General features: G+C 36.6%; 1 protein-coding gene across 3 annotated transcripts in view; it reads left to right on the top strand.

Moving 5' to 3' along the window:
* STAC3 (SH3 and cysteine rich domain 3) overlaps positions 1-15,251 on the top strand; it is a 385,666-nt gene that overhangs the window by 293,672 nt on the left and 76,743 nt on the right. For all 3 annotated transcript variants that reach the window (XM_044083624.1, XM_044083623.1, XM_044083625.1), the window contains 2 exons: positions 12,399-12,480; positions 14,373-14,470. In XM_044083624.1, the coding sequence (XP_043939559.1) occupies positions 12,399-12,480; positions 14,373-14,470 (180 nt within the window). The remainder of the gene's footprint in view (positions 1-12,398; positions 12,481-14,372; positions 14,471-15,251) is intronic.

The raw sequence follows: 15,251 nt of genomic DNA, 5'->3' as shown, positions 1-15,251 counted from the left end.
GTCCAGTGGGCTGTGACAGGCTGTTGGCAAATGCATTATAAGTTTGTCTTTTGCAGTCCTACACCCTTCACATATATCCCACTGGCTAACCAAAGGAGTGAATATGGGTTTATGTTAGGTTTAGAGTTTATCTGTGATAACTTTTTACAGAATCATGTCTAACACCTTGACAATGTCAAGGTAAGCAGTATGCTCTCATCCAGGGCTTCAGTGACCCTCTCAAAGAAATGATCTGGGTATAGTAGACAAGAGCTACACTTTACAAATCCAAATTGATTTGGGTTTATGGTTTATAGGTTACCTCTGTCATTGTTTATCAGCTCTACAATTATGCTTTCCATAATTTTATAGGCAATACTAGTGAGGCTAAAAGGTCTAAAGTTTACGGAGTCTGCTATTGGTCACCTTTGTGTAATGGTACCACTATAGCTATTATCCACATTTCAAGGTTAGGACCCATACAGAGACTGAAATCAAAGAGGTTTAAGAGAAAGGACCCAAGCACATTCATTTTTGTTCACGCTTCTAGCATTGAGCAGTGCTGCCTTGATATTGTCCAATTAGAATTTGTATGTCCATGAGATGAACTTTGCATGTAAAAGGCTTTATGGGGGCAGCAAAGGATTTAGCTAGTAAGCAAAAGCCATAAGATTTGAGGTACATACAATCCCTGGCAGAGCAGCAGGGTCTGTTAGCCACCTTGTTCCATGCTGCGAAATGCTGGATCCTCAGGTAGGACAGCAGTCAGTGCTGAAGCAAATTATTTTAGCTTTGTTATCATTCTTGGTGATTGTAGAATACTGCTCAACACTAGTGACGTTCCTTCCTTGGAGATATGAGTGAACAGTTCAATAGTTTCTATATGCATCACCTCTGGGGTGGAATGCCTAAAGTTGTTCACTCATATGTAAACAACCACAAGGGTCCTCATAACATTGCTAATCTTAGCACTAAATAAATATCTTACTATAACTCTCTCCTTATTCAGTCTGGTGAATGCAGTGCTGGCATGCATAACTAAGGAATTACTAACAACAAGGATATTGTGATGCTCTGCAGAACAGTGGAGGAAGCCAGCAGTTTTGGTGTTATGTGACTGAGCATCTGTGGGAGCAATTATAGCTACAGACATCTGTGAGCCCCTGGGTAGATGAGGTTTAATATTCGGGGCTCTGGGAGGCTTAGTCAAAGACTTTTTAACAACCTCAGCATACTTCATTTGTCAATGTCAGTAGCACAACAGGTAGCACAACTGCCTTTTTGTGCAGAAGGCTATGTGTTTTATTCCCATACCAGGTAGATGGATTACTGACACTGCAGTGCAACATGGACTAGAGGCAGATGCTGCATTCCTGAGTATATCATCCTTTGGATGAGATGTTAAACTGAGGCCCCATCTGCTTGAGTTGGTGGTAGGTCATTTGGATGTAAAAGATCCCTTGGCACCTATTGAAAATGGTAGTGGGAAGTTTCCTGATGCTCTGGCCAAATTTCCCCTAGTATTATAAATACTATTTTCAGTTTCCTCTGAAATGAGGCCTCAAGTCTAGTGGGACTAAACCAGTCAACGAATGATAAATTAATAAATAAAATAAAAATGTTGGTAGGTTGTTATGCTGCTGTTTACTGATTCTGTGTGTTGTCAAGTAACAAGTCTCCAGGCTGAGTATTTACATTTGTTGTGTGTGGAATCAGAGGCATCAGAAGTAAAGCATTGTCAGTAAATAATTAAGCGGTTGCCTCAACTCTTCTAGAGATAGCAGACTGACTATGGTAGAGATAAGAGTACTCAATAATACAAGTAGTACTATGTTTATTGGAGGGTTTAATTGCAGAAATTAAGCAATAGTTGATAAAACCGATAAACGGTAGTGATTAATCTAGTGGTCAGAACCTGGCTACTACTAGTCCTGATCTCACTGCAGTGACCAGTAGCTAGGAGCAAAACAGTAGCATTAATCATAACAAGATTCATAAAAAACAGGTTGCAAGTTCTCATGCAATTGTCAGTCTCATTCTAGATGTTTTACCAGTCTGTAAGCTTGCTATAGTCTTTTCTCGGTAGATGCATTGGTTGACTTGTTCAGCAGCTTAAGGCAGTAGAGCACAGAGTTACACAATGATCTGAAATTTAAACTGTAGAGATTCCACTAACATAGTAAAAAAATCAACTGAGAAAGTATTTCCCAAACGCGTCATGATCAGAAACATGTGGAATGAGTGTCTCTCTGCTCTTTCTCTTATCAGGAGGAATACCATAGCATAGCACTGAATTCCAAGCTGGCTCCTGAGAAGCAATTTACAGGCTATTCAGTAACTAATAGTTTCTATGAAAGCTAAAAATTCATGGCACTCTACTCATTCTCTCATCAGGAACAAAACAATAACACTAATCCCAGTTGTTTACTAGGAGGTAGTTCACAATAACACTAATCCCAGTTGTTTCCTGAGAAGTAGTTTACAGTAACACTAATCCTAGTTGTTTCCTGGGAAGTAGTTCACAATAACACTAATCCCAATTGTTTCCTGGGAAGTAGTTCACAAATTATCTAGTGGTAAGGAGTCTCATTCCAAATGTTACAGATTTTAAAAATAACCTTGAAAAGGAGGTTAAGTACTGCTGTGTGCACCTTGGGGGGGGGGGTATGAAAGGGAGGGTTACAGGAGGTTTGTCAGTCTAAGGAGGAGGCCATCTTAATTTGATACTTTAGTGCTCACTGTTATAAACATAAGAGACAAGATTGTGTGGAGTTTCTAAAGTCAAACTTACATAAGAGGTCAGCAACTCAAGAGGTACTGTGTTTACAACCACAACTGGAGCAGGGTGAGGAAAAAATCCAAAACAGTTATAGAGCAGATTTACCTGGCCACTCTCACAGATTAAAACTCTCCTGTTCTGCTTACCTTAAATGAAAATATTATTTCTCAGCTCCTTCCACAATTCAGATAACATTAATCCCTTTGCAGTGAAAGAATGCAACATAAATGCTTAACTGCCCCTAATCAAGTCCTTTTTTTAAACTCTGAGAAAAATAATTTAAAATACAGCAACAAATTTAAAGTTAACAAACTGAAATTAAATAAGACTAAAGACAAGAAAGAATGTAAGTATGCAAGCTATAAAGATTCTCTCAGCGATTCTCCCTGCTTAATTTCCTAACTAATGTTATGTTTCTCCACTTATATAAGCTCAACCATATATTTGTCTATATTCAAGTGTTTAAAGTCGTGTTCTATTTGATACTATGTATATATTTTTGTTTTTACATTTTTATCCTGTAAATGTGTTAACACTCATTTTTTGTCAATTTTGTTTATAATATCTATTGCTTGTTGTGATAATTTGTATGTAAGCTTAGACTGGAGCTTTTCTCCCTGGGCCTCCGCTGAAAATGGGCACTGTACCAGTTGGACCATCCTGGTAAACAAATATAAAATAAAATAAATAAAAAATAAAATAAATAAATAAATCCCACAAATCCAAAAATGTTCACAGAGCAGCTTTACCAGCAGCTCAAACAGATTAAACTTTGTCCTGTTCCGCTTACCGTAAATAAAAATACTACTACTCTGCTTAACCATATGGGTAACTGGATCCAACCATGAACTCTTTTTAAAATAAAACAAAAAATGCAACAAACTACAGTAAAACCTGAGCAAAACACAAGAAACAATGTAAGCATGCAAACTATAAACCAGGAAATCCAGCTGATCATAGAGTGGTTTTACCTGGCAGCTCCTACAGATAACAGAATGCCAGCTTCTGGTGCCCTGTTGACTGCTCTCTGTGGGGTCCTCACGCCCTGATTCTAGGACTTATTCTGCAAGACCTACTCCCCAAGAAGTTACAGGATACTCTAGATGAAGAAACACATCCAGTGTTACTAAGAAAAGAGCTATAGAGAGATAATGGGTGAGAGTATTCAGATAGCTGGATTATTAGTGTTGGGTTAATGGTTGAGAGTATTCAGATAGCTGGATTATTAGTGTTAGGTTAATGGTTGAGAGTATTCAGATAGCTGGATTATTAGTGCTAGGTTAATGGGTGAGAGTATTCAGATAGCTGGATTATTAGTGTTAGGTTAATGGTTGAGAGTATTCAGATAGCTGGATTATTAGTGTTAGGTTAATGGGTGAGAGTATTCAGATAGCTGGATTATTAGTGCTAGGTTAATGGTTGAGAGTATTCAGATAGCTGGATTATTAGTGTTAGGTTAATGGTTGAGAGTATTCAGATAGCTGGATTATTAGTGCTAGGTTAATGGTAGAGAGTATTCAGATAGCTGGATTATTAGTGTTAGGTTAGTTGGGGGAAGAAGGAGGAGGAGAAAAAAATGAGCAACATGTTTTTACAATAATTTGTACCAGTAAATTATAAAATTATACTGTTGCTTACTGGAATGCAAATTAGCATTTTACATCCTACAAAAAATGCAATTCTTAAATTGGGTGGGGGTGGGGCATGCAGTGCTAGTTCAGTTGTATTCCAACATTTATATGGTGGCCAGCTTAATACAGTGGTCCTGCATGTCAGCAGCTCCTATATTGCTGTGCTCCCTATATACAAATTTGTTATTGTTTTGCTATGTAGAGATGGGGCCAGCTTTTCACTGGGCATTTGCTGACTAGCCCCCCCTCCCATAGTTGTGCAGTGCATGTAGCTCCATATTGATCCTATGGTATGCAAAACATCCCATAAAATCATACTTATAAACTGTTCATGTTTAATCAGTGTAGGTGTAGTGTAACACAACTGGAGTTACAGAAAGGGAAAATCTGAAAATCGTGTTCTGCAAAATTATCATTCATAATCATTCTCCTAATGCAAGAAGTGGGAAGAATGCCCCTCGAGAATGTTATGGGTGATACCCCAGCTAATTAGCTTTGCTAGAAATGTTATAGGAGGTGGGATGGTCACCAGGCAATTAGCTGAGGACCTCAGAAATAAACACTGCCTATATAATCAGAGAAAGGGAAGAAGACAGATTTGAGGAGAAGTGACTGTTAAATGGTGGAAGAATGTACTTTTTGTGTACTACTGTGTTTTTCTAGTCTGATAGTGTAATCTGATCTGTGAAGTCACTTAATGGACAGATGAGGCCGCTGCTACTCCAGCAGTTAAATTATAATGTATTCATTTTGCAGTCAGTCAAACCTACATGATGACATCTACTGCAGACTTACCTTATATAGCGTATGGCCCGTATTACATTATGGATATTTGCTTCATGAAGCTCGCCCTGTGCCTTTTCACTATAATCTATTGATAAGGTAAAAGAACATGCAAAGGAAAATCTGGCAGTGTAATTGGATGAAAGAATTGATATTACAGTTTGATGCACACTCAGCTATGTCTTGTTATATATCACTGCTGTCCCCATTATCACCCATACTGAAAAATTCCTCTTGGCTCTCAAGTTCTGCTTCAATCCAAGTAATACGTCACAGTGACATATGGCCTGCTAAGACTGAAGAATATTTCTAGTGCACTATAGTGATAAGTATCCATTTTCTTCTTGAGTCAGCTTAATCCCCTTCTTTACATATAGCCTTAGAAACCACATCTAGAAATGAGCGTCGCCAGATTAGAAATGTGCTTCCTTATAAAATGCTTGCATTAAGTAAATAAATGAAATATCTGTGTCTGGTATCAACATTTATGCGTATGTGTTGTGTGTGTTTGTGTGTGTGTGTGTGTGAGCAGGTACACACACACACACACACACACACACACACACACACACACACACACACACACACACACACGCGCACATAAAGACACCCATACAACCTATACTGCTTCACGGGATCCCTGATTAGGTTTCATGGTGAACATTAGGTTCACTGCAGCATTTCAATAACCCGAGCATCACCACACTCATCATATGCCAGATATAGAAAAGATTGCAAGCTGTCTTTCTACTTGTTTGTGTTCCCGTGACCCTCTCCACTTCTTGTGTTAAGGACATCTATGTCAGCACAAGGGACAGATAATCTGGGCAGACAGTGACTGTTATAATGGTCACAGTTGGAAGAAAAACAAATAAGACTATGAGTCTTTTAGCACTATCTGTTTAAAATACTTTACTTTGCTAGATTAAATAATTCCGCAATTTGACAATGTTTAAAATTGAGTTAGTTACTTAATGTTTTACTATTTTGCCTCCTTCATGATATTGGGATTTATTCTGTAGAATGTATATTGTACCTCTGGCAGTTAGTGGAGAGGTTAAAGTTGTGAGCTGGAGTTCCGATTACACAAGGTTTGATTCCCTCAGCCCAGGTTTGCCAACTGTGTGACCTTGCACAAGTCACTTAACCAGATACTCCTCTTGGGTAGCCCCTGAAAAGGGACTATGTGTCCAGTGGGCCTACATGCTTAACAAATACTTATTATTTTTGTTACTTAACTTCTGCAGGACCAGTAAAAATAACCTTTATGAACTTTCCAAAATTGTATTATTATTACTATTATTATTATTAATAAAAGATTGCAACTTGTACTTTAAATCAAGTAGACTTTATCAAATATAGTTTGAAAAATCTGTCTCAGAAATTAGCAGTGTGTAATTTTTTGATTGATAGTGCAAAACAAGTCCTTTTGCTAAGGAATAGGTTAATATTTCCCTATGCAAGTGTAGAAATACAATTTGATTTGCCATTTTCACTGCTGTCTTGGGTAGTGTGACACTAAAAGTGTATGAAATGAGTTAAGCTGTGTGTTTTCAGAGCAAGTCCTATCATTAAAAGGAAATGCACAAACACAAACAGTGCATGCGTTTGTGTGCATGTGTTAGTAAGCTGGAATACTGAACCAACCAAGTACTGTTTAATCTTTAGTCCTAACATTCTGAACTTTTGAATTATTGCTTACTTTTCTTCCTGGAAGAACTAGTCTACACATATGATTCCTCAGAGACAGATTGAGAGAATCATGATAAAATTATATATTAAACATGGGCTTGTTGAATTAGGCTTGCCACACAAGGTCTATCATATACTTGTGCATGCACGTATCAGTTATACAAATATTGGATGAAATTATGGCAGGCAGTTTGAAGCTATGGCACCCTTCCCTATTATTACACAAAAAAGGTATTAATCCTTAACCATATTTGTCAACTGCACAGGCATCTGTCAGTATTAATGAAGACATATCCTGCTGAGTCTTTGTTAAAGCTAGGGAGTTGGGCAGGTCTGTGTTTCATTTAAGAAATATATGTGACCCATCTTTGATTATGCAGCTAGGCATGTTAGGGTGAAACCTATTTAAAGACCTTGACAGGGGAGCAAACCATGGGTACTTATTTAGTGTGTCATGCCCTCTACCTAATACACTAGCTCTTAGAATACTAAAATTGTAGAGCTAGCAAGATCAAGATAAAAGGATACAGAAGAGCGCCTTCCAAGAATGAATTATTTAGTCAGTCATTTATTCATTCATGAGCTTACTTTTACAAATAGAAGACATGCGGATGGGTCCTTCACAGAAGCAAGAAGGAAAATGCAGGATTCTGCCCACATCTCATTTGTCAGACTTCTATTTTCTCGGCACTCCTTAAGTGTATACATGACCCTGTTGCATGACCTAATGTGCGACAACTACTGCAAAAATGGTGAGATGAATAAGATTTTCAGGTAAAACTAGGTTTCATATTATCGGAAATACAGGTGTTTTTTTCACATGGAATTTATACTCCAGAGCTGGTTCAGTGATGCCCTCAGAGTATTTAAAGTGTGTGTCCTAAAGCCCAAAGATGTTAACAAATGATGCATAGCCCATATATATATATATATATATATATATATATATATATATGCATTTCTTTTATATACATATATATATATATATATATATATATATATATATATATATATATATATATATATATATATATATATCTATATAGGTTTACCTTGACAAAAACGAACATGTTGAATGTTCAGAATAGTGAGAAATAACGTTGCAGGATGAAATGTTGGCTATTCTGAATGTCGGCAGTTGACACGTCGAAATCCGATGCCACCCAATCAAATACTGGACCTGCCCCCCCCCCTTGGGACCCATGGTAGCACTTGTTCCTGGGTCCAGAGCAGTAGGGAATTCCGGTGCATTTAGGTGCTGGATTTGTTATGCAGGTCAGTTCGATACTATGTGTTCGTGAGGTTGTACATCGTTGTTGTGAGTGTGTCCTTAGTTTTTGAAAATTTGTTATTCCCACATACATTGTGCGACTATTTATAGGTAAACCTTTATATATATATAGATATATATATATATATATATATATATATATATATATATATATATATATATATATAGAGTTTACTATCAAAATTTCGAACAGAAAAATTATCTCTGTGAGAAACACCGAATACAAAAATCGAAAATCAAAATGTTAAACAAGTCACTATGTCGAATCAGCTGAACGAATTCAGCAGATTTGGCATTGTTGCCGATCAGATCACGTAATGTCCATATAGGAGCTCAGGTAAAGGAAACTCCTATACCTAACATCACATTTTTGCAGGGGGGCAAGCCCCCCTGCTACCCCCTGTGGGAGTTGCACCCTCCACACCACTTAACTATATATTCCAACTCCGAGATCACATTACAGTGGGGAAAGGGATGAATTTCCCAAACCGCACTGTACTGCGATCTCTATACGATTCTTCGAGTTTATATTAGCGAATGCACAGTGCATTCGCTAATATAAACTTTCGAACACTGAGATGTTCAGCCAGATGGAAATTTGAACATCTGTGTTTCAAGTTTTCCATCTGTGGGCATCTCAACTCGACATTCTGATATTAAACCTATACATATATATATATATATATATATATATATATATTATACACACATGTATATAATATTTACACAAACACACACACACACACAGATATATATATATATATATATATATATATATATATATATATGGGTCTACTGCTCTACATCGAAAATACACTTCTTCGAAATAGAGCAGTAGACCCTACACTTCAGCGAAAGTCCACTTAAATGAAAGTGCACTTTTGCTGAAGTCTAGTTCCCCAGGCTAGCCAAAAAAAAAAAACACTAAAACATGTTTTTGCAGGGGGGCAAGCCCTCCTGCACCCCCTACTTAAATATACCAACTCTGAGATTGCACTACAGCGGGGAAAAGGGAATATTCCCATTCCACACTGTAGTGTGACTGCCGAAGTCAATGTTTGAAGTTTCACTACTTCGAACAAGTGGACTCGGTGAGGTGGGGTTCAAAGTAGTGAAACTTCAAACATATTGACGGATCCCATATATATATATATATATATATATATATATATATATATATATATATATGTATGTGTGCGTGTGTGTGTGCATTTTTTTAATTAAGGAAGAGTATGCATTCAAGTCAGAGGACTTTGGCCAAGATTAGGATTATCATGGGCATGCCATCCTAAGTCTGACCATTTTTATGTCCCTGATTTGATAGCTCATTGTATATTCAGATGTTCTGATAATCAACCACACTCACCAGGATGTAAGCTTCTCTAAATAGTCATGTCTCATAGTAGGGTGACTTATACTGTTTGTTTGATATGAGCTTTGTTTGACTAGTGAATCTATATGTATAGGGGACTGTGATGGGGTTGGGGGGGGGGTCTTACTCAAGCATAGTGACACATTCTGTAATTTCTCCAAATGCTTAGTTTTTCAACATATTTTGATGAGAATGGATGTCATTCCTATGTCAGGAATAATTAAATTATAACCTTTCCTGTTTTGAATGCACAGTGAGTGGAATGTGACTGACGTTTTATTTGCTAGGTTGGTGCAGGAAGACTTCCTATTTTTACAGTTGTTATTCACATGTTGTGCTTGATTACCTTGTGCTAAAATGTTTAAATGTTAAGATATAGAGTGACAATAGCTGCCTTCTGCTTCTTAAGAAGTTCAAATGCACCTTTGGATGACATATTGCACTTTTACAAGAACGCCGTCTTATATAAAAGTGCATAAGATCCACTGATGCCCAATGCCCTCTAGGCTGTCTGGTAAGGTATCATTTTGATCTGAATGTTGTTTATCATCTGCTCCATAAGTGTAGTTCTGAGAATAATGTTCCCTTCTTCAGAAAGAAAAGGGCTAATGTTACACAACAGAAAATATGCCCTTGAATACACACATTCTCTGGTGTGGATATAAATAGTGTGGGTGAAAACCCCAATTTTATGTTTACTTTGGTCACATTTTAAGTTCAGAAAATGGCAAGCCAAATGATTGTTAAGTTTACCATGTACATCTTTTCACATTTCCAGTAGTTATGAAGTCATTTTATCTACTATTTTCTTTTCATAAATGGCTACCATAAAAAATAAATAAATAAATAAATAAATAAATAAAATATAGCCTCATTGCAGTGAACATCATGTGTGACCATCAATCATTTATCTATCTTCAAACACTTGTTAACCTAGCATGTTTACTGTTCTGGAAGCCTATCTTTTACAAATTTGTGTATTAATTTATGTATATTACCTTCATGAGTAACCTTAAGCAGATAATTATGAAACATACATATGCAAGATAAATTAGTGGCATCAGGAACACAGGGACATATTTTTTACCACTCCACTCTCTGAAGATACGAAGGACTTTTTTGTCAAATAACTGAAAAATGCATCCATAAAAAGTGAATATATGTACCACAGCCCATATGTAAGAAGACATTTTTTAACATGGAGTATTCTTTGCAAGCAAGCAATAATGCTCAGCAGAATGTGTATTATTGTGGAAATAACACCCGCCCAGGGATGTGCTGAGAGGCACTGGGCCTCTACACCCCTACTTATTTATTTTTTATTACTATATTATTTTTATATATATATATATATATATATATATATATATATATGTATATATATATTTGATGTAAAATAGTTCCTCTGCCTAGTGTTTCAAACTTGCTGTAGTATATGTTAATGGTGTTGGAGTAAACATTTCACATCTACAATATAACACTTAAAAAATATCCAGGTATTTATTTTTGGTCCCTTACTCCTAAAATATTTGGTTTGTTACCAGTCATTGAAGACTGAAGTTACTAACTAATGACATAAATATAGTTGAGTTTCAGACTTTTATTTTCTTCAGAATATTCATGCTAACACAAATCCTTTCATTTAAGCAAGTTTGTAATTTTATAAGAGTAATAATTAAAATCTGTTCCTATTTTTGAGCCTTTGTTTCCCCCTACATTTTAGGCTTTATCCATATTTCTTTTGGTAAACCAGAGGTATGCAAACCTGTTTACTGCTGCGGCCAGTGGTTGATCTTACTCACTTTCTCTCTCTCTCTCTCTCTCTCTCTCTCACACACACACACACACACACACACACACACACACACACACCCACCTCTGCTTCAGAAAATGCGTGCTAACACAAATCCTAACTGTGATTGTGTAACAGCAACATTTAAAATATGTTCCTATATTCAGCCTTTGTTTCCCATTTATTTTACCCAGATATGTTGAGCTAAGAGGTCGAGAGGTATGCAAACTTCTTAACTGCTGTCAGGGATCACTCGATTGCTTTTACTCTCACTCTTCACTCTCTCTCTCTTACACACACACACACACACACACACACAAGTCTCTTCTGCTTTTATGTATGCATTCACTCAAACAAGCAGACAGAAACATAAAAACAGATACATACTTTCTGTTTCATTAATTTTTTTTACACTGGCTAAACAGCAAAAACACTGCTTAACAAGTGTAAATAATAGCTTGACTGATCTCTCTCTCTCACTCGCATACACTCAAACACACATACACACAAACATTTTTTTATTTTTAATTTAATTTTCTTTTTTCTTTCTTTCTTTTTTTTTTTTTTTACACTCACTAAACAGCAAAAGTGCTGCTTAGCGAGTGTAAAATAATGGCGGATGTAAAGTTTTTTCAGTCCACGTTCCACAGCAGATTGATATGCTGCCGTGAAGCAACAGACTCATTTCTCAGTGGGCATTACCTGTAGATTAACACACTGCTGGAGAACGTTCTCTAATATCAAGTAAAGCGTCAACTTTATGAGAACATCTTGTTTCAAGAAAAGAAATAATTGCACACTACATGAGAATTCATGGCTAGTCAAGTTGTTCAACCCATTGTTTACAGTCTGTAAAATGTGTTTTTATTGAGACAACCAGGTCTGCTGATGTACTTATTTTTTCTACCAAATAGGTGTATTATGCAGTACAACTGCTAACTGTAAAACTGTTACTCAAGTACAATATAAAATAACTTGTACTATGCTGCTGATGTTGTATGCATTTTACATTAGAACAATGATGTTTTTTGCTCAGTACAGAGCTTAAAATTTTCATTCATCTGTTTTCTTGTTTCCAGCCTCCTGGTTTCAGGAGGGCATACAGTTCCCCACTGTACAGCAACCAGCAATATGCCTGTGTTAAAGAACTCTTGCCTTTCTGTAAGTATGCACTAAATTGTAAAATTGTTCTGCATGTAAAAATGTCTGGTGAAGTCTTCTTTACTCTCTGGATGGTGCCTGGTATTTAGACTGGCAACACGATTTAAAGGTTAGATTAGTGGGCTATGGATTAACTAAACAAATTTCTTTGGTTTGTGTTTGATGCTTGTAAACTCCTTTAGCATCTTTTGTGATCATGAGCAAGTCACTTAACCTCCCTAATGCTCTTGTATCACCCTTAAACAAAACATAGGCATTCAGTCTAGTCTAGTCTAGTCTAGTGAACCTTAAACGATTAGCAAAAGATAAAATCTCATGCAGTTTTGTATAATTAAACAGATGGTACTTCTGTAACACGTTTGTTTTATCTAGGAATCACAAACCTAGCTAAAGTTTGCCCCTTCCCAAAGCTATGCATTTAGGGAGGTGATTTTCTTAGGGTGACACATCAAAGAAAGCTGGCAGCTGTTCACTTCATGTCACCAGCTCTATGATCTGTTGGCTAGCAGCTCAGAATTTAGGCACTGCTATTCTAACTTTAGCCTGTAGCCACTTCTCATGACTTACAAATGTAAAGGCAAGCAGAACCAATTTTGTTTCTTACTCTACAATACAGAGCACGTTGTCTTGTTTTGGGGAAGTAATCAAGACTCCACTTTGCCTATGTCTTTCACTTGCCCAAGTAAAAGACTATGTTTGTGAGACTTTGGAAAAGTTTTGCAAAGCTGCAGAGATCAGCTGTTTAGCTGCATGGAAGGCTAGAATTAATTCTTAAGAACAATATGCTCTTGACTAACTTTGACTTCATGTCTGAAGTACAGGGGGCCTCATTAATTCCATTGCTGTATTATAGGAAATGATTTTACTTTTTCCTGAATCACAAACCAAAGTATCCATTGATATAAATAACTTATGCTTGCATGCATGTGTAGCATATGGTGACTCTATAAATAGGATGTGTGTAATTCTGGGCATGGTCCAAACATAAGGCATTATCAAGACACATTAGGTGCCATATATACTTTTTATTAATTATGCATTTGTTTTTTTAATTTGTTAATGAAGTAGGTGGGCTGTTTTCGATGCAAATGTTCATAAGCATTGTATCTGTAGACACCTTTCACTGTCCAGTTCTTGTAGTTTGATAATTATTAAAACTTAAAATGAGACTTTACATTAGTTCAAACACTGTTGAATAGAATAGTAGGGGCAACACATGTGCAAAGGGAATCCAAATCAGGGCTTTCCATTCCTTGGGAATAATTTTTTTACATAATGAGGTTGCAATGATCAGGACTTAGTCACTTTTAAAAGTCCCTCTCTCTTCTCGGACCAGTTTTTCTTTTCATTCATCAAACCCACACCTGTCCAGCCCCTCAGTAAAACATGCTGCCATAAACCCACCATCAAGTGTTTAATGCAGCCTTTATATTCTAAATTAATTATTTAGAGACAGAGATGGACAAATTTGTTTTACATGTATGTAACATGCTAAGTGTATATAACAGGCTAAAAAAACAAGAAACTTACAACTAAGGGAATGAAGTTATTTACTTTTTTCATTCGCTGTGTACCAGCACATACTTCCTATAATTCAGCATTGTTCCCCCTGCATTCATCAAGCTCAGTTCTGAATCCACTGCCCTGAGCCATGTTACTTTTCAGCCTCTACATTATTGAAATGCAACCATTTCCTGATCAACCTGCCATCCTGCCTGGTGATAACCATAATTTCTTACACTAGGGCTCACAATTGTAGAAGACAACTGTGTTATATTTTGCATACTGCAATTTAGTATTTTGTGCCTTGTAAAGTCAATACATGTCAGATGAAAGACATTGTGCCCCATGAGAATCAGCATTTTTTTTACCTTTTTATTTGTGTGTCTCAGCTGCAGCCAACAGATCTGATCCAGTATTTGAGACTCTAAGGATAGGTGTGATCATGGCGAATAAGGAAAGGAAGAAAGGACAAGATGATAAGAAAAATGTGAGTAACTACGTGTCATAAGGTGAGAGGTCAAAAAGTTGCCCTATAGTGCTTCCAGGAGCAGACTCTAGCTTTTGTGAAAATAATAGAGAAATCATACATTACAGGTCCTTGTAAACAGGTCATTACTTCTGCAGGTTTGCAGAACTTAATAAATCTGTGCTGACGTTAGGTTAATGCATTCAGCTGCAGTTCATCTGTGAACCCGCATGCATTTAGCAAATGGGGTGCGTGGTGTTCCAGGATCATTTTCAGTTTCTTCCCTGCTATAATCAGATGGATTTGTTTTACATGGATGCTGGAAGAAAATGGATCCTGAGGTAATCTGGATGAGTTTTAATCCAGAAAGTGATATGTGCTTTCTTGTGAACAAATACAAGTGGGCAGTGTCTGGATTATGCGTCAAATAAATAAATACAACTGATTTGCTTGTTTGTAAAAATGTGCTGTTTGCATATGATGCAGCTGATCACAACTGAATACCACTTGCTGTGTATTTTATGGCTTGAATTATTTAATGTGGTTTATTTATGTTGTGTAGAAGTACAAAAATAAAGATAAAAGCTCATGCAAAGTATAAGAAAAGTAGGAAGTACTTTAATACCAATTTAACTAATTTTACAGTATTTTAAGCAATTGTTTTTCCATTCTGTTTTGCCACTGCCTCATTTTCTGTTTCTCTATGTGATCCCTTTTCTGTTAATTCTATAGCCATACCCCAATTGAACCTGTCTGTGTCTCTGTGCTTTTGCACTGTCTCCAATCACGTTTGTCTGTGTCT

Source organism: Protopterus annectens, chromosome 9.part0 (genome assembly GCF_019279795.1).
Source record: "Protopterus annectens isolate FY-2018-M chromosome 9.part0, PAN1.0, whole genome shotgun sequence".
NCBI classification, from domain to species: domain Eukaryota; kingdom Metazoa; phylum Chordata; order Ceratodontiformes; family Protopteridae; genus Protopterus; species Protopterus annectens.
Note: the sequence above shows the minus strand (reverse complement) of the source record. Positions and strands in the feature narration are given on the sequence as shown.